The following is a 27,526-nucleotide window of genomic DNA, read 5'->3' on the forward strand; positions in this document are numbered from 1 at the left end:
GGGTGTAACTTTTACTATTTTGCACGTGGCTAGCCACTTGTCCCCAAACCATTTGTTGAAAAGACTGTTCTTTCCCCGCATTGAGTTGTCTCGGCACCCCTGTCAAAAATCAATTGACCATAAACGTAAGGGTCTCTGTCTGGACTTTCAGTTCTCTTCTAATGATCTATGTGTTTCTCCTTCTGCCAGTACCACACTGTCTCGATGAGGTTAGCTTTGTAGTTAGTTTGAAATCCAACAGTCTTTTAAGAAAGAATCAGTGAAGATGTTTTCCTTTGCTACCTCAGGCCTTCCAGAGCCTTCTTGAGAAGTAGTAGTGGCACAAGCTGATTTGTCAAAGTTGCTTTGTTTGTTTCATTTTGCTTTTAAATAAAAGGATTAGGAAGGAACTCTTTCCCAGCTGCTTCCTCCTGAGGCAGTGAGTGGCATCTGCTGCCTCTTTAGTAATGTTGAGTGACCTGAAGCCTGCTGAGGGCGAAACTCATGTTAAGAAGCTCCATCTTCAGCCTAAGTCGTAATGCCAGCAGTCCGGTTTGGCACACTCCTTCACGGAACGATCGGCCGGCCTGTCTTCGTTGCCGTCGTGCAGCGGTTCTCCAAGTGTGGCTCCTGGACCAGCAGCATCAGCACCACCTGGGAACTCGTTAGAAATACAAATTCTGGGCCCGCTCCGGAGCACTGAATCAGAAACTCTGGGTGGAGGCCCAGCCATCTGTTTGAACAAGCCTTCCAGGTGATGTGCTGCGTGCTGACGTTCCAGGAGCGCTGCCTTTCTGCAGGAGGCCTGCTGTCAGCCGTTTCCTGATTCAGGAGTTGGAGCTGGGAAGCTGCCCTGTGGCCTGTGACATGGTAGTGCATCTAGCTAGAAGGGATTGGACCGTCCGAAGCCGAACGAGGGCAAGAGGGCAGCTCTTCCAGAGACTGGCCTTGCGGGGACGGGGGCATTGATGCTGGCTTTGAAATCTGTCTTTGTATTGATTGCTTGGGGAGAGCACCACAGACCAGCACTGTCCAGTGGAACTTTCTGCAGTGATAGAAATGTGCTGTACCTGTGCCGGCCAATACGGGAGCCACTGGCCACATGTGGCTCTTGAACACTTGAAATGTGATTAGTGTAAATGAGGAGCTGAAATTTTAATTTTATTTCGCTTTAACTAATTTAACTTTAAATCACCACAGGAGGCTGGTGGTCGCCATAGTGGACAGCATAGCTCTGTCTCTTGTTTCTCTCCTGATGACACGCTCTTCAGACAGGCTGGTTGCAAGTCAGGGTCTGGGATTCAGAGCTGGCCGTGATTAGCCACTTTAAGGCAACACCTATCAAGAAGAATAGAATTTCCCAAAATAGCAATGTTTTAAACCTGGAAGAATAAAGAGTGGGTATAAGCACTATCATTGCTAAAGTTTCTAAAATTGTTATTATTATATTCGGTAACTGAGAATAAATAGCAGGTTGCTGAATTCTAGCTGTCATTCTAGGGAGAGCGTCAGTGACCACATAACCACAGAAGTAAAGATTAGAATTTAATTTAAACCAAGTGATTACACAGGACTTGGACAGTACTCGGGGATGGCCTGGTGTCAGATGGCAGTAGCAAAAAGCAGAGAAAGAGGAGGGAAAAGAGTACTATGGGAAAGAAAATAGACTTTGTCCCACTGGTGGAGAATGCCTTGTCATCTGAGATTTATTTTTAGGTTTGTGAGTTTTAAACATTCTTTCTGGGGCTATTTTTCATCTTAGAGTTTTAAAATCTTAAATTTGGAGATCAGCCTCATGCTGTCTGGGCTGAAAGAAGCATCTTGGCATCACGTTTCAAGACAAAAAGCCAGCCCAGTGAGCTTCAGCACAGGCAGCTCCACAAGAGAGGGGGCCTCACTGTTGAGGAAGTGGGACCAGGGCTGTGGGTGCTACCCTTGACAAACCTCAGGTCCTCTCAAGTGTCATTGAACTCTGTTTACTTTGTCCTTCTGGGACTTCTTCATGACATAAATATCTATGTTCATTGAAAAAAATTAAAAATACATATAAGCAAAAAGAAAGGGGAGAAGAGTATCAGTAAGCCCATCTCTTATTGATACATACTGTTAGGTACATTTCCGCTAGGCTTTACACATCTGTCTATATCTACATTTCTCTTTATGTGTACATGTATACATGGGATAATACTGTATATGCCATTTTATAGCTTGCTTTCTTATTTAACAATGGTCAGTACTTGTATATCTGCATCATCTTTTTTTTCTTTTTTTTTTTTTTTGGGGGGTGAGGAAGATTGGCCCTGAGCTACCATCTGTGCCAGTCTTCCTCTATTTTGTATGTGGGTTGCCGCCACAGCATGGCTGCCCATGAGTGGTATAGGTCTGCACCTGGCAACCGAACCCAGGGTGCTGAAGCAGAGCACACTGAACTTAACCACTAGGCCATGGAGCCGGCCCCTACATCATCATTTGTGGATCTGCTATAATTTATTTAACTAGTCCCCACTTGATAGACACTTAGCTTGTTTTCAATAATTTGCTGCTATAAACAACATTACCCTGCACATCCTATCACACATTGTTGTGTCATCATCTAATTATTTCCTTAGAATAAACTTGTAGAAATAAAATTGATGCATTCAAAGGGTAAGCACATTATTCAAAGGGTCTCCACATATCAAATTACCTATCATCTGTAATGGTTGAGTTCCTTTATTCCCTCTAGCTTCTAAGATAAATTGTTCTGGCCTCTAAAATTCCTCTAAACTGCAGCCGATTATGTTTTTAAATCGCAATCCCGAACTCAGGGCCTTCCCGCTCTCAGGCTCCTTCATACTGAGCAGCCCCTCTCACCCGCTGCCAGGCCTGCGGCCCAAGCAGCCCGCGGGCAAGCCACTAGGCGCCCTGTGTGCTGGTGTCTCTTTCTCATCCTTGCACTCTTTTCTCTTTTCCAGAGTGAATTAGATGTATCCTTTTTCACCTCTGTGAGCCAAGTTTTCCACAGTACTTGGCAAAGCACAGGCTAGTCCTGATCAGGTAAGTGCCACGGGGCAGGAAAACCGTTCAACAGAACGGAATCTGAATGCTCATCAGCAACAACTCTGACGAGACAGCCAGAGGCGCAGGTGCTCTGCGGAACAGCCCCGCCGGCCTCTTCACAAGGACAATTCTTATGAAGATTCTGATATTTTTCAGACAGGGCAATGCTAGGTAGTAGTTAATAATAGCTTATATATTAATTTAGCTTCTTTTAAGCATATGGAATAGACCTTTTCATAATTTAAACAACACAGCCAGAAAGCACTTGGTCCTCCTAGAGAGAATGGATTTTCATGGCTCCAGGTGTAAATCTCCAGAAACTCCCCACGTGATCAGAATAAAGCCTGTGGGGATGATAAACTGGAGCGTTAAAGAAATTGCCTGGCTTGTATTCATTTCCTTTTATAGCAGAGAAAGCTCTCCTTTTCTTCTCTTCCTTCTCCTGTTTAAATCAGAGTATCCCAGGGCCCCAACAACAGCATGACTTGCCCAGAATGCTGCAGGCCTGTGGATTTTGGCGGGAGCCCACTGGAGTCTGTGTGAGTGCTCTGGAGGCAAGCTGACTTCCAAGTTAATTTTTACTGCAAAAATCAGTTTACCACTTGAAAGCAATAAATAAAAGCGCCCTTAGAGAAAACATCAAGCTTGAATCTAAAATAGTAACATTAATTATAACAAATATATAATATACATAAAATAGATGTAATATATGACAAATATAGATTAATTATAATACATGTTTATGTACATATACCCTAATATATGGATATATTAGACACATGTGCCTGAGCCAGTATATTCCGGGAAATGGCCATTTACCTTTTACCTGACTCTAAGAAGATGTCATCATGTGGACCAACTTGGTTTGCAGGCTGCGTGTGGACGCCTCTTTAAACTAACTGTGAAAATCTGAGTGTCCTCTAGTGGTGAGTGACCTAAATCTATGATCCCTTTGACCTAAGAGACCCAAGACTAGGCTGCATATTAGGGTGGATTTTTATTCAGCATTTAACATTCCATTTTAGCTAAGCCCTTTAAAGCAATTCAAAATACATCTCTTCCTCCTCGTACAGGGGCATAAGCAAAATGCCTTTTGATTCAAAAAATTGTCAGGAAGACAGCAAAGGCCAATAGACACTTCACTGGGAGGCCAGAAACCCCAGTTCCGCCTTCGGCTGCCACCAGCTGTGTGTCTTGGACAAGACGCACAACCCCCTCATCTCAGAGTGATAGAATTAGACAAGAAGAGCTTCAACACTCTCCCAGCCTTAATATTTGGTGTCGTCATGACTCTAGGGAACTGAGCTGTTACCGTACACCCGGAAGAGGAAGAGTCTGATGAGTCGAGATATTCAGAGTTAAAGGGAATCAGATATAACAGGATATGTATTGGAGTTGGACTAGTTGTATTCAGAGTGTCTTACATATTGACTAGATGTTTATTAGAAGTAGAGATGTGTTTCTTTGTCTTTGTATTCCTTTGGTGTTTAGCATAGGTCCGTGTAATGGGCTCCAGCATTCTTGTTTGAAGTTAATTTCCACTGCAGGGCACACAATTTGTATCTTTTATCCTCATTTTACTTGGTTTCATTTTTGCCTTCCCTTCCTCTCTGACCAGCTTACTTATTTACTGTCCTGAGGAGTTACTTAGGCATCTCCATCAGGCAGATTAGGGACTTTTCATCATTTAGAGAGGGGAACTAAATCTCTTGGGACCTGGCAGTGTCTCTCTTCGCTCTGGGTGTAATTCCACGTGGGCCTCCGGTGGTCTAAAGGTGGAGGCAGGACATGGGGCCATTCTTAAAGGGTTTCCTCCCTCAGCCATCTGAAAAATATCAAATGAAAAGCCCAGGCCTCTCCTCTGCCTCGTACATAGTTCCTTTTACCCATCTCGTGTCAAGGGATGGCCTCCACGCACCAGCTACATACCACCAGTAAGACAAGGGAGCCTTTCAGAGGTTTCCTGCTTCCCCTGTGCGGGGCCACAGACGCTCTGCAGCCCCAGTCTGGGAGCATGTAACCAGCAGCCTGCTGGAGCAGCTAACCTTGTTCATGTCTGCTCTGCCAGGAAAGCTTTCTTAGGCCTTGAAAAGTTGAAAACAAGCAACTGATAGAATTGGAACCTGGAGCTGGTTCTCCCAACGCTCAGAGCACATCGTCTTCTTTGTGTTGCTCAGGCTTAAGAAAGCCCTCCTTGTCAGCCCACGTGGAAGAGACCTAATTTACAGCTCAGTTCTGGAAGAGACGTGATATACAGCTGCGTTCTGGTGCAGCGACAGGGGATGGAAGTCAGAACCACATGGAATTCCCAAGCAGCCCTTTTCGTGTAGGCTTATTCTCCAGAGGCTTTGGCACTCTGGAGCCTTTTAAGAATGGGGCAGTTTCCCAGAGCCTGCAGTTAGACTCTGAGAAATAAAATGCACCATTTACATTTCCCTTTAGTATGAACTTGTTCTCCTTCTAGTAAGACTAACAATCACAGAGCAAGACAGATGGGATTTTAAAAAGAAACGACCTAAGCACAAGAAATCAGGACAGGAATTCTGGCTTGTTGCAAACCCTTCTAAGTGGAAGCTCTGCTGCAGTGGTGTCAGGCGGGGCCGACTGCACCCTTGGGACCAAGCACTCAGTGACCTAAATCATTCGCGTGCCGTGAAGAAGCTCCTGTACGCTCTTCACATTCCACACCACCCGCTGGGCTGAAGTGTTGCCGGAGGATTCCTGAGGCCCTGCCTCTATAGGGAAAGTCTGCCCTATCACACACTTTGGTAGACTTATTTAGGACTTTAAATTCTGTGAATAAAGATGATTTTTAGGAACCAAGTGATGAGCTTCCCAAAATGTGCTCGGCTCTGGAGCCCAGGTTTGCTGAATTCTCCAGACCATTCATAATTCAAAGGAGCTGTCTCCACCCCTTTCTGCTAAATATTCAAGGGTCGGCACCAGTGAACAGTGCCGTGTGGGAGATGTCCGACTCCTCCTCAGTTCAGCGCACACCTGCCGTGTGTGTGAAGGTACAGAAAACTTCAACAGCCTTTTTGGTGTTTGGTGCCTGGTTTTCTTCGGCTGGAATGGAATGCAGCAGTACCTTTAGCCCTGGACCACCAGGCGCTTTCCTGGACCCTATGCTTTCGAGGACCCCCCTCCAGCTCTCCTTTGCAGCACCCCTCTCCAGGGGTGAGGATGCTGACCCAGAGCCTGCAAGGTCCCCATCCGCTTCGTGACCACCCTTAGCTACCTGGGTCCCCAGAATTTACTAGGTGCCGAGTCATCCCAGAGCTTGCTGCTAGGGCCTCTCGTCCACCCTCACCCACCCCAGGACTGGGGGCAGGAATGGTTGAGATGCTGGGATGGTAACTGGGGTATCCCACATGCATGCTTGGGAAGAGAAGTGGGGAGCAGGCTGTGTCCCTGTTTATATTCTCGTGCCCCTCCCCCACGAGTATAGGGTAGGCTTATACTCCAGAATATTTTCTTGATTCAAAAATATCTTTTAAAAACAAATCTTTAGAAAACAATCATGTTTTTCTTTAATAAGTCCCTAAAGTCAAAAGGTCCAAACAGTTAATTGTAGAACCTTAAAGCTCATGTGGGTGATGTGGAAGGACCCTGAATCATGCCTTCTTTATGGCAGTGGAGGGCAGCGGGTAGGAAGGGCCTCGATCCTGCTGGCACTCTCTGGGGCTCAGGTAGTCATCTGCCATGGTGCTCCCTGGAGGGATGCAGGCACCCCGGCAGCAGTCCTCAGCACCAGCAAGACTGGCAGTCGGGCCCTGATCAGGACCCAGGGCCCACTGGGGGACATCTGCCTCTTGTTCCTTCATCACCTTCCTAAACCCCAAACCCCTTCAGAGGGCCAGAAACCAGAAGGGGGCTTCTCCCGGTAGGAGATCATTTCGGCTGGACTTAATGAGAAATCACAAAAGTACTTGTTCAAGTAGGGGCTACGGAAATACTGGCAAAAATAAAGAAATTCTCCAGGGAACCATCCAACACTGAAGTGGCAGCTTCTAAGTGACCTGAGACTCTCTCGATGTTCTCTCAGAAAGTTATAATAAAGTCATTACAAAAGGATTTCTTTGGAGGTACGATAGAGCAAGTGACTGCATCAGGAATGGCTCGATAATATCAGGAAGGAGCAAAGCAGCTCCCCTCCCCTGAAGGTTACTTTTAGAGTCATAGGATCTGAGTACTTTGGAGCTGGAAGAAACCTACACAACCACCAAGTTAAAAACCTCACTTTTTGGATGAAGAGGCCGAGGCCCAGAGAGGTTCTGTGATGTGTCCCCGTCCACAGAGCGACTTTGGGGCAGAGCTGGCACTGCTTTCAGTGTTTCCAGGGCCCTGAAACTCTAGGGCCATAAGTTAGATAGAAGATTCAACTTGACACATTTTTTAAAAAGTGACCCAATCATCTGGAGTAGATTGTGGCAATTTATTCTCTAACAAGACGTTTATAAAGTGTCTTGGTGTTGTCAAAGCTTTTTCCCCAATCAGGGAAGGTGTTTAGAGAACACTCCTCTTTGGTTGGAGGAGTCAGAAATGATGAAACATCTTGAAGAGAGTATCTGAATGTCTTGATAAGAGCGTGAGCTCCACAAGTGGAGTTCACGTTGAGATTTCTAAACATCTTTTTTTCCTTTTGAAAATATGCAGATTGAAAGCAGGGCTGCAAGGAGTGAGAGCTGGCCTGTGGGCCTGAGGGGATGTGTGCAGCTAGTCGTCTTTGGGAAGGGCAGGCACTGAGGGATGAGGGGTTGGGCTCTCTCCATCCGGAGAGTCCCAGGTAACGCTGTTATGGGCGACGAGTCTGAGAATTAGGAACGGTCCCCAAGGGAGTCAGTCATCCACCTGGGAAAGGGATGTGAATGTTCCAGATGAAACAGTTCTACTTTCCAGGCTTTTCCGGCTCCCACTAGCCTTCGCCAGCTCTCCATTTTCTTTAAATGTGTTCTCTGCGTCCTTTAGGTGCCATCTCCACCCACTGCTATGCCTTTTGTTCCATGCTTCTGGGTTCTGTTTTTCTCCAGAATGGTGACTTATGAGAAACAACCGGGTTAGGACAAAAAAGAGGAGAAAGGACAAGCTCATTCGACCCATTGCTGACTTTCGTATTTGTGTAATTTTACATAAGCCTACACAAACTTAAAAAAAAATTACACCTGGATGTCTCGTTGCTCTCAGAATATGAATGGGTCTTCAAGGAAAACCTACTTAGACAAAAAGATACACTCCTTTTCAGTGGCCTAATTAACAAGAGACAACGCTAAGCCTGAAAATGCACAGAGGACTGTGTTACGAGGAGAGCATAGCCAGGACTTCGAGACGATAGTATTCCATTTTCTGTGGGAAATCTGAGCACAGTGGCCCCTGGCAGCTTATCTGATCTCACGGGAAATTGAATTAAAGTATAAATTAATGAGAGCAAGTTTTTCCCACCCTACTTAGTCTGCTTAGCTAGGATCTTAAAAAAGAAAAAAAGAAAGAAATCAGTAAGAAGATAGAGATCTGAGACCAAAATTGATTTAGAAATCTTCATTTCTAGGCTGGGCTCTGCCTCGCAATTGCGTTTGAGGTCCATTTGCATTACTGTGCCGCTCAGTTTTCTCACAGTAAAGGATAACCAGGCCACCACAGTCATGTTAAAATACCAGGTTGAAAAAGTGTTTTGTGATGTAGAGATCAAAATTCCAACGTAGGAAGCAGAAACATTTTGATCACTTTAACTAAAAAATTGATTTCAGTGGCATGAATATTAGCAGGGCTGTAAGATGTTCAACTCCAATCCACATTACAAGACATTCAGAAAGGCTCTTAGGTTTCAGGGTTGGGAGAAAGTGGGGCTTTATGAATCTGCTCTTAGGGAGGCTATTTCTAGCTCGTCCCAGCTCCAACCTTAGGGTGCCTGTGAGGAGAAACAAGTTGCCTTGAGGATGTTTAAGTCAGTTCAGTATAGGCCCAAAGGTAGGACCTTCTTGAAATATTTTCAGCTCAGCACACTATCAGACCAACAGCCTGGGCTTTTCTTGCTTCCTCCTCTTCCAGAAGTCGAGGTTGAACTGTGTTTGCCCATGTTTACTGCCATGTGGCTTGGCATATAGGGTGTTGTTTGGTCCTGCTCACCTGGCATACAGCCCAAATGCCATTACTCATAAACCAAATCAAGATGTGAACAACAGCTGGATTCTTATTTTAAAGGAATCACGTGATTCTGGGGGAAATCAGCTTACAGGCTTTTGCCCCACATTGGATTTGGTCTGTGGTTTCCCTATTTAGTGCCAAAAAGCTGCATGATTATTAGGCGTTTGAGCCAGATACTCAGATGGACAGGCAGTCACATGCCCACAGTACAGAATGACCTCACTGAGCAACTCATGTTTCCAGGATGTTGGGAAATTCAGATTTGCTAAAGGAGCTTGTCCTTGCAATGTGAGGATGTCAGTGGTTGACATGATTCAGCATTAAATTCTAATCTGAATTTCAAAACAATTGGCCAGTTGAAGGGGACATTTGAATTGATTATCATCTACTTGCCAAAGATGGAGCAGTCTTCGGAGCAGCTTGACCCCTGAACCAATTCAAACAGAATAGATTAAAATTAGATCTCCTTCTATCCCAAGGAAAAACATCTTGGATGAGATGACATTTTCAAAGGCACCAAGGCTTTTATTGCCCTTAGTAAATATAACAGGGGGATTCTACAGGCCAGTTTTCATGTCGCCACCTGTGCGCCCCCCTTGCCTTTTTTTTTGGTGAGGAAGATTGGTCCTGAGCTAACATCTGTTGTCCATCTTCCTCTTTTTGCTTGAGGAAGATTGTCCCTGAGCTAACGTCTCTGCCAGTCTTCCTCTATTTTATATGTAGGACGCCGCTGTGATGAGCGGTGTGTAGGTCTGCACTTGGAATCCGAACCTGTGAACCTGACACCGCTGAAGGGGTGTGCGCAAACTTAACCACTGTGCCACCAGGCCAGCTCCCCAACTTGCCTTTCTCTCTACCTGGCTGTCATTTCCATTGTCTTGGCTTCTCAGTTCTGGCTTCTGGATCTGGTGAACAGGATTGAGTCAAGGGCCTAATATTCCAGTCCGAATTTGGCCATGGACAAAGCAATCATCTATATAATTGGAAGACATTATTAATAGGTATATCAGAGTAAAGGTTTTTTTCTGGGTCACTTAAGGACAGTTCCCATGGGCTCCTAAAAAACAGTTTATTCTGCTGGAGGACTATTTGCACAGAGCTTAATGAGATATTAACACAGAGCCTAATAGAAACTGAAAAGTCATTCACAGGGTTGTTTTATTCTGTATAGATGTACTTCACTAAAGAAATACAATATAGACTTGAAGATCTGGAATTATTAAACAAAAATCAGGTGGTAATGATTCACTTTACAAAGATTCACTATTTAATTATGGACTCCCCTGCTGCATTTAACCACTCATTTGTTGAACGAAGTTTATCTATTTAAAACAATCTGTCACCTGTTTTTTTTTAACAGACCAGGATCATGCTCTTTAAATAGAGATGGGAACTCAAGATATGAAAGTGTAGAATTCAGAAGCATTCAACCATTATCACCATCTTATTCCACTTCCTCTTTTCCTTTCACGAAAGAAAAGTTAGGTACTCAAATGAAGGGGCTCCTAGGGGAAGACTTTGGCTCTTTCTCATTAGCAACATAGTCTACCAATATTTTCCTCTTCCTCCATGTCATATACTAACTTTCCAATAAGAAGAGCAGTAAGTTTGGGGGGAGGGCAAAAGGGGTAAAGGGGCACGCATGCATGGTGACAGCTGGAAACTAGACTTTTGGTGGTGAACACAAGTCACACTGTACAGAAGCCGAAATATGATGTACACCTGAAATTTACACAATGTCATTAACAACGTGACCTCAATAAAATAAAGATTAAAAAAGAACAAAAGAACATCAGTAAGCTAAAGTGGCTCCAGAATTCTCAAATGAGTATTTTTACAACTGTCCATTTATAAGAGGTACTCTCTTGAAATTCAGAATTTTTATCTACTTGGGAACTGAGTCAGCACTGCCTTGCCTTCTTCATTTCTCCTCATGGTTATTTATTTATTTTTTTTTAAAGATTTTTTTTCCTTTTTCTCCCCAAAGCCCCCCGGTACATAGTTGTATATTCTTCGTTGTGGGTCCTTCCAGTTGTGGCATGTGGGACGCTGCCTCAGCGTGGTCTGACGAGCAGTGCCATCCTCATGGTTATTTTTCCTTCAGCCTATCTGACATAGAAGATCCCTCAGCATGCGAGGTTGTAAAGGCATTTGTTTTTGGCTGGAGGTTTGAGGGCCGGGGGGGGGGGGGGGTACTCAGTAGCCTCAGGCCCCTCCTGAAAAGTCTGGAAGCAGCCAATCCCAAACTTTGGCCTTCAATTCCAGCTCTGGCAATTACTAGCCATGTGACCTAGGGCAATGGCTTTGACCCTGTTTGCTCCTCTGTAAAATGAGGATAGTATGTAACATGCACATCTTATAGAGAAGACTAAAATATGTAAAATGCTCAACACAATGCCAGGAACTAAATCAGTATTCATAAATTGCGGTTATCGCTGTCGTCGTTGTCGTCGTCGTTGTCTGGGAAGACAGCATTGTTCCTGAGGTCAGGTGTGCTCTTGCCAAATGTCACTTGCCTTATTCTCCAGTTCTTAGATTTCTCTCTGGCTCAAAGATGTAGCTGTTCCATTTCTATGCCAATGGTCCAGTTAGCTTACCCAAGGTGAATCTAGGTGTGTATGTGTACGTAAGGGTAGTAATTCCTAATATGGACACCAATTTTAAAATTTAATTTCAGGAATTCTATTAAAAAAAACTACCACCTTCATGCTCAGACTAATTTACACTGGAGAAATTCCAGGCTCAGTTATTACTTACTGAATATTAACATTTTTCTAACTGTAAAACTAATTTCCTTAATATGATCCTAGATAATGTTTAATTTGGATAAAGTACATATCATTTTGGATGAGATGGTGTTAAATGGCTGCATTGTGGAAACGAATCGGGCAAGAATTCTTGCCCCTCTACTAATTCTTGACAAGATGTCAGAAAGCTGAATAATGGAAGGCTCTGCCAGACAACATCAGCGTATAAGAAATGAGAACACCACGGAACACTGCTCAACATCTGCAGCCCAAAGAATCCGCAAGACCACACACTGCAAGACATTTTAAATAGGTGTTTCCCACAGTTCCTCAATGGAAAACAAAACTGTATTTTAAAATATGATGTACAAAGAAAAATTTTCTCTGAGAGAGTTTTATTTTCTAACCATAAGCTTTCTTTTTCCCATTTGTTTAAATTTTGTTGAGTACCAAGGGAACCTTTTTTGGTCTCTGCTTCCTTTTGCAAATTAGATTTAGGAATAGCAGCATGAGGTGGGAAGAAAGTGTGGTAGCTCTCCATCAGCCAATAAAATTTTAAAATTGACTTAAATACACATAGCACTTGGAGTAATTTTGTTTTCTGAATGTCATCTTTTTCCTTAAAAAGTCAACACTTTACTGTATTGTGTACCTAATGAAAACTACAGAATTAAATTTTATTTGCCAGTTTCTAAAAGCCTGATATCCATTTTCTGGGCACTTGGCAATTACAATGCCGTCATGAAATTAACTCTACAGAAAATGTTACTACTGAATAATGAATGGTTAAACGGTAACAGAGAGCCTTACAACTATCCTTTATGCCATATTGTAAAGGGTTTGTATTAATTTGTAAGTGAAATTTACTGAATGCAAGAGAATACCTGTTTAGGTAGGCATGAAATGAATCCTTCTCCCCACACCCTAACTCTTATTCCTTCCACTCCTCCTACTGGAATGTCTTGAAGGAAAGAAAACTGCCAAGTCACTATAGACGACCAATGCCCTGATCCTCCCAAACCCTTCTCTACGCTTTTGCTGCTTTGTCAACAGGAGAACAGACAGAACTGTCTTAAGTGAAAGCGTGTTTATGTGCATGTCTGGGGCGGAGGGCAGGTGCAAAGGAGGAAACCCAATTACAGTCTTGGTACATTAAGCTATTGTGCCATCCTATGGAATTCCAAGAGTTCTTTCATCTACAACACTCTGTCCTCCAAAAGAGAACATAAATGGACATTCTAGACAGTGATCATTCCTTCAGTAGTGTGGTTTTTTCCTCTCTCGTGTGTGGAAGGAGGGATTTTGTTTAAATTCTTTACTTCATCTGTTTCTAAAAGTCTACTTACATATTTCAAAGTTTGCATCTATAAAGGCAACCAATCAATAATGGACTCCAAAAGCAAACCCAAGTTGTTTTGGACTCCAGAGGCCGAGGGAAGGCTTCTGACCTGCTAGAACAGTGGATGCTATGTGTGTACAGGTCCACCCTGGCATTAGGGAGTGCGGGCCGGGGAAGCCTCGTCTCAATCAGAGAGCTCTGGAGGTCTTTCTGAGACTATGAGTTGGGAAACACTGTCCTAGTTGGAGGCACTTAATCAGTAGCACATTCAGGTAACTGAAACTGGTACACCAGAAGTAACTAGGGAGTGAACAAAATTAATTTTTGGGTCACACCAAAATAGCACTTTGAATAACATCTTGGCACAGATTTCAGTACCTTGAGAGAATTAAAAAATGCTATGTGGGTAGCACAGGAGAAAATACTCCAGAACCTAGTATACGTGGAGACCCTAGTAGATGTCCCATACACTTGACTCCTGCAAAGTGAACTGCAATGTGACTGTCTGTTCTCACAGGCTGTGTCATCTCAGCTGAACTGTGATTACCAGCTTTGAGAGATTTTCACACTCATGACTTTTTTTTTTTTGAGGAAGATTAGCCCTGAGCTAACATCTGCCGCCAATCCTCCTCCTTTTGCTGAGGAAGACTGGCCCTGAGCTAACATCCGTACCCATCTTCCTCTACTTTCTATGTGGGACACCCACCACAGCATGGCTTGCCAAGGAGTGCCATGTCCGCACCCGGGATCTGAACCAGTGAACCCCGGGCCTCCGAGAAGCAGTATGTGCAAACTTAACTGCTGCGCCACCCGGCCAGCCCCTAAAAGAGCCATTTGGCTAAATCAGGCCTAGAGACATTTCTTTCACCTAAATGCAGAGATGTGATGGAAATAGCAAATCCTGGTGTGGTTTCTTTTCATACTAACACAACATTCAAAGAAAATCATTCTTAGATCTTAGACGTACACATCCCTGCAGATACAACGGTAAGTAGTGGATCTGGTGCTTAAAAAGTTAATAAAGCGGCCGACCCTGTGGCCAAGTGGTTGAGTTCATGTGCTCCACTTAGGCAGCTCAGGGTTTCCTCAGTTCCAATCGTGGGCGTGGACATGGCACTGCTCATCAGGCCATGCTGAGAGGGCGTCCCACATAGCACAACCAGAGGCATTTATAACCAGAATATACAACTATGGACTGGGGGCCTTTGGAGAGAAGGAGGGAAAAAAAACAAACAAGAAGATTGGCAACAGATGTTAGCTCAGGTGCCAATCTTTAAAAAAAAAAAGTTAATACAAATAACCTGGCCATTTTTAGCTGAAGAATCCTTTAAGATATAACACATTTGTTGGATCACAAGCATGTGAACATATATTTCTTCTAGCTTTCCAATTTCAGTAAGTGTATTTACTGTCGAAAACTACATTTCTTCATTTAGTAATTTCAAAAACCTAAATCTCAATAGTTCAAAATGAAAAGTATCTGGTTAAGTTCTTAGATCTGACGGTTGCAGTGAAATAGTCACAAGACACAGTTTTGTACGCTGCAAACATTTTAATGATTATTGTTGAGCATACATTTTGGAAATTTTTTACTTCAAACTGCAACAAGTTAAATAAATGTTTATAATATACAAAGAAAATACAACCAAAAGTAAAACTTGCTTCAAGTGTGCCTTGCGCCTAGACCAGTGTCCCCCCACAATGTATCTTTATTTTCGAGCTGCACAAACACACTCAAGAATTTGATCTTTATAGTATGGCATTTAGGAAATAAAAATATACTCCCACCTCAAAGAAATAAAAAGGTTGTGCATGATTATATGCCAAACAAAAGAGAGAACACTAGAATACTCTGATAGTGCAGGCATCAGTAAAAAGGAAAAGAAAAAGCTTGAGATGCTCATTAACTCTCTCTGTTTTAAGGAAGCAGGATTTTTGACCAAGTAGCTTAAAAGCCAGCAAAACAGGGATCAGTGATGGCAACTGTAGTGTATGAAGTATGAAATGACAAACTTTACACAAGTACACTGCTAGAATTCCCCAGTGAACACTGAGGATCTGAGGCGCTGCTCTTTGGGACAGTCAAGTAGGACCCCCTTATTCCAGTCACATGAGCCCTTAGAGCAACACAGTGTTCTGTGCCATATACTTGCTGGCTGGGTAGTTAAAGGATTTCTTTTGTCATTAGCAGCTAACGAACTTATTCCACATGTTCTTAAAGCCTTAATGGTGGAAAAAAGGCAAGTGTCATTAGCGTGGAGGATCATATACTTCTCTGCACACAAACACAAGAGGTTTCACTAGTATTTTAAAGTCTCTATGATGTCTCCCATCGCACTTCAAAGCTCAATTGAGATGAAAGCCTTTCTCCATTGTAGCAGCTAGCAGGCGCTCTCTCATGATCTCCTCCGAAGAATATTCTGGCAACTTTAGATAATGCACACACGTATTCACTGATGGATAGCTTGCATCAGTAGCATCAACCTACAGAAAGAATAGTGAAAGTAACAGAAGACCATGACTTTAAATATTTCCTTCAATCCCTAAGTAACTAAATTCCATTTGGATTCCCCATTAGCTGGAGTTTGTACCTTGCGTACAACCGTGAGCCTGGGATGCAGGTTAGCCAGTCCACCTGGGGGTAGCGTTGAACAACCAGTGGTAAATTGCAAGAATGCTTTCCTTTCGTCTGAAGACATACCACATAAAACCCTTACGAACCTCAGGAAACCAGGACTAAAAGAAGAAAAATACAGTTATATTGATTTGACAGCTGATTTAAATGAAAACACTACCACTACTTTGTAAGCCAGCAATAACCCAAAAGACAATACCCACAGGTCAGAAGAACAGCACTGTCTGGAGACTGTTGGGTAAGTGTGAAATGAGCTGATAGAAACTACTTTAAAAATACCTTCAAAGACTATCTTGTACTTTTAAATGCTAAGAACTGAAACACCGATGGAGCACAGGGATCAAATAGGCAACAAAAGCCAGCAACTCAGAAAAGCTCAAGGTGCACTTGCATAAGTCATCCAAATATGGCTAAATTACCAAAGGGGGTCTGAAACAATCCATTTTTGTTACAGTGAAATAAACTACCATTATATGCCATAACACGGATGACTTCCATAACCATAACGTTAAACCAAAAGAAGCCAGACCTTAAAGAATACATATTGCATGATTTCATTTATTAAAGTTCAAAAGCCAGCAGAATTAATCAATAGGAATAGCAATTAATGACTAGAAAAGAATACAACAGAGAAGGGGTCTTCTGGACTTGTTTCTTATTCTGGGTACCAATTATACAGATATGTTCATTTTGTGGAAATTCTCCAGGCTGTACATGCAATATGTGCACTTGTCTGTTACAATTCAATAAAAAATTTACTTAAAAAAAAACCCTGCTATATAAACAATGTTAAGTTTAAAATAATTCATAATATTCTCATTTATGTTAATTTGTGAACTTTTAAAAAAAAGGAATATGAGGCCTTGTCATCTTAAGAAATGTTAGTGGTATAAAAGAAAAAACAGCTGAGGAACTGTTCTAGATTAAAAGCATATCACAACTGAATGCAGTTTCCTGATGTGGGGGTTATGGCGGGGAGGGAAATGCTATTAAGGACATTACTGGAATAATCAACAAAACTGGAATATGGACTATAGATTAGTAGCTAATAGTATGGCATCGTGAATTTGCTAGCTAATGTGGATATGTGGGAGAATACCCAGACTCTCAGGAAATGTCCACTAAACTGTTACAGAGTAAAGGGACAGGATATCTGCAATATATTCTCAAATGATTCAGAAAAAATTGTGTGTCTGTGTATATAACTAGAGAGATAATATCAAGGAAATAAATACAGCAAAATGTTAAATATTGGTGAATCTGAGTAAAGGATATATATGGGAATTCTTTCAACTATTCTTCTACTTTTCTAAAAGTTTGAAATTATTTGAAAATAAGGGTTAATACAAAATCAGTAAAGCCCAAGGGTTTATAATTTACCCCATTTTTAAAAGAATGAACAATGAAAATACAGTGAGAAAAGGAATCTTAACATCAGCTAAGACTCAGCTGTCTTTCTGTGTAAACTCAGCCTTACTAATGGATATGCCTCTTGGTAATGGTTAGACTTAACTGCTTTAACACTTACTTTATGAATGTAACTTACTGAGTCATAGTTGTTTGTAGAGATCAACTTGTCATTTGATTTTGGGACAAACAATTCTGTTGATCTTAGAAAATAACCAACACATACCTGTCACGTGTATAACCCAACTTAGGTTCAGTATAATTGATAATATCCTCTGCTGCCCAGGATGGCGACTGGTTTCCACAAAGAATCATTTGGACTTCTTCATGGCTGAAGGAACTTAATTTCTCCATTGGAAAAACTTTATTAAACCCATCTACATTATACACACAGCAAAAAAACAAAACACGCAATTCAGTTTCTAAGTTACAATTTCAAAATACCAAATTTCAACTCAAAATACCCAATATCAACTAAATGCACCGACAATGAATAAAATACTAATAAATGTTTGAAAAAACAAATATAAATTAGCTTGAAATAAAAACTTTTTTAAGTTTTAAGGGTTTTAAGTACAGAAATCTCTGCTTAATATCACAAATGTAAACAGAGACAGAATATTCAGCCACTATGGTCAGTGGTCAAATTCTAATCTTAATTTCCCAACCAGCACTTTGTAATATACAAGCCAATCAAAGCTGTGTTCTCATTTTAAAAACCAGTAAGTGATAAACAGTCTAATATATTATGTTTCTATCTTCACTAGAAGAACTCAGGTACTAAATGATTTCAATTATCCTGATCATATAATGTGGAAAGAATGTAACCTTACGTCCGCTTACAAATGAAGAAATGGAGGCCAAAAGTCGGTCACCCATTACTCAGGAGGAACAAGCTGAGGGTATGCTGCAGCTAGAGAATATTCCAACCTATTCTGGGTACTGTCCAGGACCTAACTATCTAGAAGACAAAAAACTAGAGGGCAAATCTAGAGCTTACCAGTAGTTTTTAACCACAGCAGTGTACTAATTTCAACGGTCTCAAAGTAAAAGGAAAGGGATTAAGCTAAGGAGCCTTAACTATTACCTCTAAAGGCTTCCATCTGTTTCTGAATACCCGTATGCATACAAAAGTCAAACATCAAATCCACATATTCTTCTGCATTATCCATTGTTATCATCTGCAAAGGAAATTTTGCCAACATTATTGTTAATATCCAGGAACAGTTCAGTAGCACCTGGTACAAGTGGCCTCATTAAGAGGATAATTCTGAACTTACAATTATATCAAAAGCAAAATTTTTACCTCATCTTCACCACTTGGCTTGAGATCCACAGCTGTAAAACCATATATTCTTGAGGAAGGGCAAAACTGGAAATTTAAACTGGCAGGACAAAAAAATGATTAGATTAACTAACATTCAGCTACCATTACTCTTTGATTTTTATAATATCGCTGCAAAAACCGTGAACGCCTCCCTTCTCCAACAATAAAATCAGTTTACTAGCTTAAACGTTAAATTTGAAGCATTTTTAAATTAAAAACTCTGTGCACAAAAACTATTAAGCCAACTGTTACCAAACCTGGCTTTGTAAACACTGCATGAAACCACCACCTTTCCATATGTCATTTTACCCTTATGGCACAAAATTAATGAACTAAAGATTTTTCCAATGAATTACGGCAGCAACATGTTGACAAGACTTTTTTTCTTCAAGAAGAAACTGTTGCTTCACTGAAGTTATTCATGCTGTGCCCCTATCCTGCCCCAAATCAAACCGAGTATGAGGGAGGGAGGGAAGGCGGAGGAAGGGAAAGCCAGACTTGCAGTCAACCCAAAATCACTGTGAAAGGTACCAAGGGCATAATAATTACATGTATGTAAATTTATAGAATTTTGTCAAAAGATCCTCAGCATCTGAGTTAGTTAATGCAGCCATTCGGGATAAGGCTTACATACAAAGCAAACTATTTTGAGCTTTGGCAAGTAGGCTATATATATATATTAGCTAATGAATTTGTCAAAATATTTCTGGCTTTGGACTTTTTACACAAGATACATACGTTTATCATATTTGATAAATCAGACACATTTTCAGAGAGGTCTGATGATTAATAAACTATATTCTGGTATTCCGAGTGTTATCTTTATAATATTAATAAATCAAAGGTTCAAATTAATAATATTTCCTATAGCATATTATGGTTCTTAACAGACTGTTTACTCATATATTGCAAATTAGTGGGGGCAAAGAAACAAACGCTTTAGAAGTTCTTCATCCTTTAGGTTAAAGAACGTACAGACAGAGCTTACCCTAAATCCTCTATGCTAAGTGGAGGCCCAGATCCTGATGGATTCTTCAGTACTAGTTCTTGTAATTTTGTGTTCTTCTCATCTTCAGAAAGACCTTTGTTGCTTAAAATCTGGCGCCTCTTGATAGCAAGGTCTTTAATTTCTTTTAAAAATCTGGCTCTGTGTGGGTTTACTAGTTCAAAGTCTTCCCAAGTTAAAATTCCATTAAACCAAGCTGGGGGTTTTGGTTTAGGGGGATCTAGAATAAACTCTGATTTTGAATCCTCTTCAAAGCTTCCTACTGAGAGTGAATCATGACCTTCTTCTGTAGAAGCTTCAGACTGACTTTCAGTACAATGTAAGTCTCTATCACCTCGGGATTCATAAATCAGTTTACTCATATTGCTTTTAATATCACCCATACACATAAGTTTAAAGAAAGGTTTAGAAATAGGTAAGTCCACAAGTCTGTTGTCTTGAATGCATTTGGCCAAGAAAATTCCAAGGAAATGAAAGAGTTTTGTGATCCTTTCAAGCTCATCACTATCTTGTGGGAATGGTGCCGTGAACAGTCCGCACGATCTCTGCACATAGTATCCAGGAGGTTTTAATCCACCTCCAAGATCAACCTAATTTTTTAGAAGGAAAAATGCAAATAAAATTAAACAAAAGATCCATAAACATTAAACATCATCAATTTAGATATCTAAAAGTATTTATATACACATGTTATTAAATAGTTCTTGATGACCAAATTTTATCCTTTAAAAACATTTTAATAATATCAAGATTATTCAATAATAGAGTCATGAAAGCATAACCTATTTTTAACATTTTCCAAAAGCAAAATCACAAATGAAATCACAAAATGGGAAATGAGTCTTACGTGACGAGATTCGTCATCTGGAAAGTTATCATCACAAAGCCAAGCTCCCAAATCAGTTCTCTGGAATTCCGCTGCCACAAGAGCATAAAACTCTAATGTGGGGCCCAAGCCAGTTCCTTCTTCTCCTAAAAATTCAACCTAAAATGAACAAATAAATTATGAGGAACAAGTGAGCTTACAAAAAACTTTTAAATGATCTCATTCTTGCAAAAATTTGCCATATCCAATCCAATAATATATATTTTTTATAGCAGCAGTATATTATAAGCAACGCAGAAGTTTTATTCTAGTTTTCCTAAAGAATGTATTTGTTGTACACTATTACATGTTTAAACACTGTGGTGACCATTGTTCATCATTAATTTACTTCTCACAACAATCCTACAAAATAGATTATCATTTTGTTTTTACACCAAAGGAAACCAAATTTCAGATGAAAATGTTAAATCATTTGCTCAAGGAAATGATGGTATACAGATGTGTATGTGTGTCTGTTAACACCAAAACCTAAACTCTCCCACTTATTTCTGACTTTAGGCAATCACTTTACAGGCTTTTATCCATACTCTACCTGTTCTGAAAATGATTTGAGGTGGCTTACAAAAACATATAGTGCATGGTAAAAAAAAAATAATAATAATTGAGGATTATCTATGTTAGAGGAATATATGGGTAGGAAAAATAAGACGAAGGCAAAGAAAGTTTAAAGTGACAGCCATAAGCTTTATATATTTTCTAGATGTATATTATATTTGTCATGATCAGTCTGTGTCCAAAAGATAAATAAACCAGCTGGTTCACACCTGTGAGAGGGGAGATATTTCCTTCATTGTCCTCCATATAAGGAATAATAAGTATATAGCATATAGTCAACAATGCCCACAACAAATCTCTATAGTAAATATACTGAATTTCATACTGCTATCTGCTATGACATCTCTAAGTACAGACCAATGACATAACAACAAGCACAATTTAAATGAAACAATACTACAAAACGCTGTGCTCCAGAAATGCAGCTATCTAATAGCATAGCTTAACATAAAGGTAAAATTTAGAGAATCAAAAAGAATCCTTTGTGAGTACTATTACTCAGTCCAGGCTTTAAGAAATGCGTAGTGTCCTTCAACTAGACCAAGCACTTTCCCATCTCAAGAGGGAGGACATTCTCTGTGCTCGTGAAGTCACAAGATCCTGCGCCTGAGGAAGTGAGCGGACACCCTCTTTTGAAAGATGACCTGCAAGAGAAGGCCTTTGCATCGAGGCAGAGCAATCCCTCTTCACGTCTATCTCATGCAGTTTTTACGCAGCAGAATAAACAGAATGGCTGGTTCTGTCAGTCCTGCACATAAAAAGAAATTTTATGAGGTACCTCAAGAACTGATTTGCGATCTGCATGTATTTGCATGACATTCTCAGCCCATTCCATCAGCGATTCACCCCGTGGAACTTTTACTCTCTCATGCTTGAGACGACCGACTCGAAACTCCCCAGGATCATCTCGCCTTACACTACTTGTGGTCCTTGTTCTTTCCACAGTGGCTTCTCGTCGGTTTTGTAACCACACTATTGCTCTGAAATAGAAAAATGTCTATGTGACTGGAGCACACAGCAACAGCTGGATGTATTACTAAACAAGCAACATAATTCAAAGACTTAAGGATTTTTTAAAAATAGTATTTTATCAGGTGATTAAAATATAATAATGTTTTTATTACATAAATTATTGCTTCCTCTCATAAGCTAAAATATATAAACCCCTTTCATTGTAATCTTCCTTAAACTGAGAAAGTATTGAGTCTATACTTTTCCCTCTTTATTTTAGCAATTAGTAGATCAAAACAAAGGTCTGTGGTCCAACTACACATAACACATAAAAATACAGCCAGTCATAATACATAAAAATATAGACAAACATTTCCTATCAGAGTAACTAAAAAATGGTTAAGCTATCTTTATTACTATGATACAAACTGAAAGCCACTATTAAAATGGTATTGCAGGGTGCTGGCCTGGTGGCATAGTGCTTGGGTTTGCATGCTCTGCTTCAGTGGCCCAGAGTTCATGGGTTTGGATCCTGGGTGCTGACCTACACACTGCTCATTAAGCCATGCTGTGGTGGCATCCCACATACAAAATAGAGAGAGACTGGCACAGATGTTAGGTCAGTGACAATCTTCCTCAAGCAAAAGGAGGAAGACTGGTAACAGATGTTACCTGAGGGCCAATTTTCCTCACCAAAAAAAAAAATAGTAATAATAAAAATAAATTTTAAAAAGATAGTGTGATTTTAAAACATTTTCTTTTTAACAACATAGCACTAACCCATCCTGGGGTGGGAAAATCTTTTTGTTCTGTTCTTTTTCTTTTTTTTTTGAGGAAGATTAGTGCTGAGCTAACATCTGCCACCAATCCTCCTCTTTTTGCTGAGGAAGACTGGCCCTGAGCTAACATCCATGCCCATCTTCCTCTACTTTATATGTGAGACGCCTGCCACAGCATGGCTTGCCAAGCGGTGCCATGTCCGCACCCAGGATCCAAACTGGAGAACCCCAGGCCGCTGAAGCGGAACGTGTGAACTTAACCACTGCACCATGGGGCCAGCCCCAAGGGGTGGGAAAAATCTTGAACTAGGAATAAGGAGATGAAAGATTTACTCTCATTGTGCTAACAACTTTTTGGTAATCTCCGGCAAATCAGCTAAGTACTGCGAGAATCAATTTCCTCATCTATAAAACAAAAATCATAAGCAACGCTATTGATCACAATAGGCCTGCAGTTCCATGTGTACAAATGCTTTATAAATGGCATAAAATGGTAAAACAGTGTAACTTCTCAGGGAAACAAACAGCTCTATTTAAAATTGTAACACTTTTACATCTACTTTAAAAGTACTCTGGGGGACTGGCCCCCTGGCCGGGTGATTAAGTTCGTGTCCTCTGCTTCGGCGACCCAGGGTTTCCCCAGTTCGAATCCTGGTTGCAGACATGGCACCACTTGTCAAGCCTTGCTGAGGTGGCATCCCACATGCCACAACTAGAAGGAACCACAACTAAAAATACACAACTATGTACCGGGGGCCTTTGGGGAGAAAAAAGGAAATAAAATCTTTAAAATAAATAAATAAGTAAACGAAAGTACTCTGGGTACTCAATCATTCAAGTATTTATTGAGCATCCACAATGTGCTATACACTGCTTTAGGAACAGCAGCTAGAGCAGTGAACAAAATAGCCAGAAATTTCTGCCCTCATGAAACTTTCATCTAGTGGAAGGAGATAGAAAAACAAAAGTAAATAAAATATGTAATATGTTAGATGGTAGTAACAGAAAAATGATGGTCAAAAGGAAGATATGTTTCAATGCCATCAAAGCTATTTGCAAGCATTTAATTCGGTATTCCTGGGAATTTCAGCAATTAATTTATGCAAGCTACCTAAGACCTGTACAGTACATGCTAGCTGATGGAAAGTACTCCAATCCACTCTACTCCAAGAGAGCAGATATCCAATCAGAAACAGAAAAATGTTTAAATGTTGACAACTCTTTCCAAGAAAACAGGATAATATATCTCCTCCATTGGTCTTGATATAAAGAATATTTGTACATTTTGGGTTTATGTAACATAAAAGAATATATATATATTTATTCTAAAACTGTAAGAGGATACACTTCTTACCTTGACGCACCAAATGCTGTGCATGTGAAATAAAGCTGTCTAGTTTCAAACGGTATCAGGAAAGGGCACTTGCTGGTTAATTGTTCACACCAGTCTGGCAGAGCCCCACTTGCCAATGCCAAGGGCTCCTGCAAATGAACACATGACAATGTCTTAAGGCAACTATTTAAAAAGACAAAAAGGAGTCAATTCTTAAATGTAAATTAAACAAATGAATGCAATGGACTATATGGGCCAAATCATTGAATCAAAGGGGAGGAAGTGGAAAACGAAGGAGAGGCAATACTCTGAAAGTCCAACATTACAGGTTGAAGAGTTCAACTATCTGATTTTATTACCTCAATTTGCTGCAAAATTTTTGTTGTGATTTTTTTGCTAGTGAATTCATCTGGCGGAAAAGTAAACTGAGGCTGCTCATCACCTTCTGTAAAATTAATAAAATTAATAACAATATAAACTGACTTGCTTTTAAAACTGCCACAGAAATGAAACAAGGCTTCTTACGGACCTTCTTGGGATATTCTTGAATAAGGGTCACTTGCAACTATATACAGAATACGCAGAAGCTGAAGGACGTCTTCTACTCCACAAGAATTCTGTCCATTGCCTGCTTTGGCCTGAGGTTGTTCTTTTGTCAAACTGAGGATATCACTACTTTGAAGAGTTGAAATGGCCCCCTGGTTTAAGCCAGACTTTGTTCCATGCTCACAAAAATCCTACGGAAACAATTAACAAAACTGGCCATTACTCATGTTTTCAAGAAAAACAATACATCAATCCTATTAGTATTACTTTGAAAAGGCTGGAATTTTTCAAAGAACTGCCTTCTATTTAAATAAAAACAGTATCACCCAAGTAGAAAATCGATGCATTCTAGACCATTAAAAGTCCCAAATAAAATATAACTACTATAAGCCACAGTTAAAACTATGTACTTAGACCCAATGCCACAAACCATGTTGGAAATTTTAGCATTGGCATATTAACAATATTAATTCAACCCCGTTTTTTTAGTATGCCCCAATGAAACTCTCTTCCTTAAGAATCTTTAAAAGCTGCAAAACAAAGCACAAAGCCATTCCCAATCAAAACAGTGTTTTGATGCCAATATATACCTTATATGCAGCTATGAGCTGAGAACAATTTCTGTTTTTCCTAATACTTTTATTAGTGCCAGTTAATTTCCAGTGGCGCAGGAAAGCGGCGTCTGCATTCTTCTGCAGGTAGGTTATCAAGTCATTCTTTGGTAATTCATCAGTGCCAAGGTACTGTTCCACATGCTCTATAGACCAACAACCCTACAATAGGAAAAACCAAATGTTGGCCTTTCCTGATTATCAAGTCTATGCTATTTTACATGCATTACACAAGGTAGCTTTAAGATCATGCATTTAACCTAATCTAAAGAATTCCATGTTAGTGATTTTCCCCTCAAATGTGCAACTGAAATACAGTTTTGGTTGTTTTTTCTTTTACTTAAGGAGCCAAGATTAAGACCCATTTCCTAACTTACCATTTTTCCATTTTCCTTTTCTTTGTCTGAATCCTTCATTTCTCTGTACATGATTCTAAACAAGAAGATATTATTCAAGTTAATTCATAAGTCAAATAATTTGTGATTATTTCCAATAAGACTTCAATTCTTTAAAAAATATATGAATGATGCTATTCATTAGCCATATGCTTACATTAAACATTGAACTCAGGGAGAATCTTTAAGAAAGAAATATTAATTTGTTAAACAGAGGGAAAAGCAGAAATCATATTCCTGAAAAAGAGTCATGGTTTATAAATTTAGCATTACTGCACAGAAAACATAGAACTATACATAGCACCGTTCAAGCCTAGAACTTTTAAGGTATGAAGTACTATGCTGTACCATGTGTTATAACTCTCATATACTGTTGTAAAAATGAAATGAGATGAGGAATGGTTTGCTTCTGTGTCTAGATGGAAAGAAGGATAAGAATAACAAGGACCAGGAGCGCTTATGTTCGTGTAAGGCAGCTGAGATCAAATTTTAAACTCCAATAAAAACTGAACAGAATGCCATGATGTCTGTCTATCACAAAAGGACCTGGATTATTTTACTGGACACTATGTAAGATTATCAATGTTGTTAAGAGAACATCAGAAAAATATACTAACAAAAGTTATATAAGGATGATTATGATTATTTATATTATTAAATAATAATAAATAATTATAGGTAATATTTACTCAGTGCTTTGTACATTCCAGACAGTACTAAAAATACCTTATATATATTAATTCATTGATTCCTCACAACCACTCTCATTTTACAGATTAGATTAGGAAAGTAAGGCACTTAAATGGTAAATAAATTTCCCCAAGGTCATTGATAATTATTTATTGAATGAATGAATGATCAAAGAGAGGCAGGCTTAACTCACTGGCCCCAAAACAAATAAATAGAAAATATTTAGTACAGTCAAAGACTTCAACAATTATTACATAAGGAACAGTCTAGATTATTTCTAAAGTTCCTTCCAGTTCTAAGTCAGAAATGCTCTTATCTGTTCCTGTAAACTAACAAGCCAAGAACCAAATCTCTTCTGTTCCTTTAGTCCAAAATATAGAAATACAATGCTTCTTGGCTCATATACTATGAAAATATTTACTTAATACATGAAGTTAAAATCTCTTACGTGTATGTTGGCTCCCAAATACGCCTAAGTTTGTCTGATTTCACATTGCCATTACAGGACAATTGAAGCAATTTTTGTACATAATAAAAGATGGTTGATCTGAAATTAGTGAGTGGTAATTCAACTTCACGAGTTGTTCCAAGACCCGTTACTTTCAACGTGAGGGCTAAGCGAGGTGACGGAGTACATTCAACTTCTTCCAAGAGCTCTGAATGAGGTGTTCCTAAAAATATGGAAAATGTGAAAAACAATTACACTAAAACAAGCAGTCCAGAAAGAACTATGCACCAGACGCAAGGCTATATGAAATTTAAACTCTTCTGCCATATATTAGCTAAAGATGCCAGCTACTTAAGACTCTTCTGGCCTCAACATTTTTGTTTTTTTAAAAAATAAGAATAATACACCACCTAGGTTACTTAAAGACTAGAGTAGAATTTATGCGTATAATATGAATCTCTCATTTTTATTAGGAAACACATGATAACGGTCTGAATAGTTCAGAAATGTTTTATTTTTATAAATAAGAAAACTAAAATTACTCATAATTCTACATTCAGAGAAAACCACATACTCTGGTCAAGCTTTTGCTTATGTCGAAAAGTGGGGTGTGAGGTAAACACACACAAACACAATTGGGTTCCTAATATATTTGGTGGTGTACTCTCATCTTTTTTATTAGCTCAGGAATCTTTTCCTCACAGGACATACA

At 40.0% G+C, this 27,526-nt stretch overlaps 2 protein-coding genes across 19 annotated transcripts in view; one reads left to right on the forward strand and one right to left on the reverse strand.

Moving 5' to 3' along the window:
- The window catches only part of AP4S1 (adaptor related protein complex 4 subunit sigma 1), a 65,107-nt gene that overhangs the window by 32,128 nt on the left and 5,453 nt on the right, over window positions 1-27,526 (forward strand). For 2 of the 6 annotated variants that reach the window (XM_070587569.1, XM_070587559.1), the window contains exons 5-6: window positions 2,934-3,015; window positions 11,970-12,477. In XM_070587569.1, coding sequence (XP_070443670.1) covers window positions 2,934-3,005 — 72 coding nt within the window. In that variant the 3' untranslated portion in view covers window positions 3,006-3,015; window positions 11,970-12,477. Of the gene's footprint in view, window positions 1-2,933; window positions 3,016-5,195; window positions 8,508-11,969; window positions 12,478-27,526 lie in introns of those variants that run through there. The other 4 variants (XM_008522891.2, XM_070587547.1, XM_070587554.1 and 1 more) reach the window with 3 other exon arrangements.
- Window positions 14,778-27,526, reverse strand: part of HECTD1 (HECT domain E3 ubiquitin protein ligase 1) — an 87,697-nt gene continuing 74,948 nt past the window's right edge. For 7 of the 13 annotated variants that reach the window (XM_070587242.1, XM_070587239.1, XM_070587210.1 and 4 more), the window contains 14 exons: window positions 26,815-27,037; window positions 25,659-25,713; window positions 25,261-25,443; window positions 24,654-24,861; window positions 24,484-24,569; window positions 24,146-24,273; window positions 21,840-22,041; window positions 20,468-20,605; window positions 19,603-20,210; window positions 18,594-18,672; window positions 18,375-18,468; window positions 17,514-17,664; window positions 15,837-15,981; window positions 14,778-15,729 (listed from right to left, as the gene is read on the reverse strand). In XM_070587242.1, the coding sequence (XP_070443343.1) occupies window positions 15,592-15,729; window positions 15,837-15,981; window positions 17,514-17,664; window positions 18,375-18,468; window positions 18,594-18,672; window positions 19,603-20,210; window positions 20,468-20,605; window positions 21,840-22,041; window positions 24,146-24,273; window positions 24,484-24,569; window positions 24,654-24,861; window positions 25,261-25,443; window positions 25,659-25,713; window positions 26,815-27,037 (2,438 nt within the window). In that variant the 3' untranslated portion in view covers window positions 14,778-15,591. The remainder of the gene's footprint in view (window positions 15,730-15,836; window positions 15,982-17,513; window positions 17,665-18,374; window positions 18,469-18,593; window positions 18,673-19,602; window positions 20,211-20,467; window positions 20,606-21,839; window positions 22,042-24,145; window positions 24,274-24,483; window positions 24,570-24,653; window positions 24,862-25,260; window positions 25,444-25,658; window positions 25,714-26,814; window positions 27,038-27,526) is intronic. The other 6 variants (XM_070587222.1, XM_070587252.1, XM_070587247.1 and 3 more) reach the window with 1 other exon arrangement.

This window comes from Equus przewalskii, chromosome 1 (assembly GCF_037783145.1).
Source record: "Equus przewalskii isolate Varuska chromosome 1, EquPr2, whole genome shotgun sequence".
Classification (NCBI taxonomy): domain Eukaryota; kingdom Metazoa; phylum Chordata; class Mammalia; order Perissodactyla; family Equidae; genus Equus; species Equus przewalskii.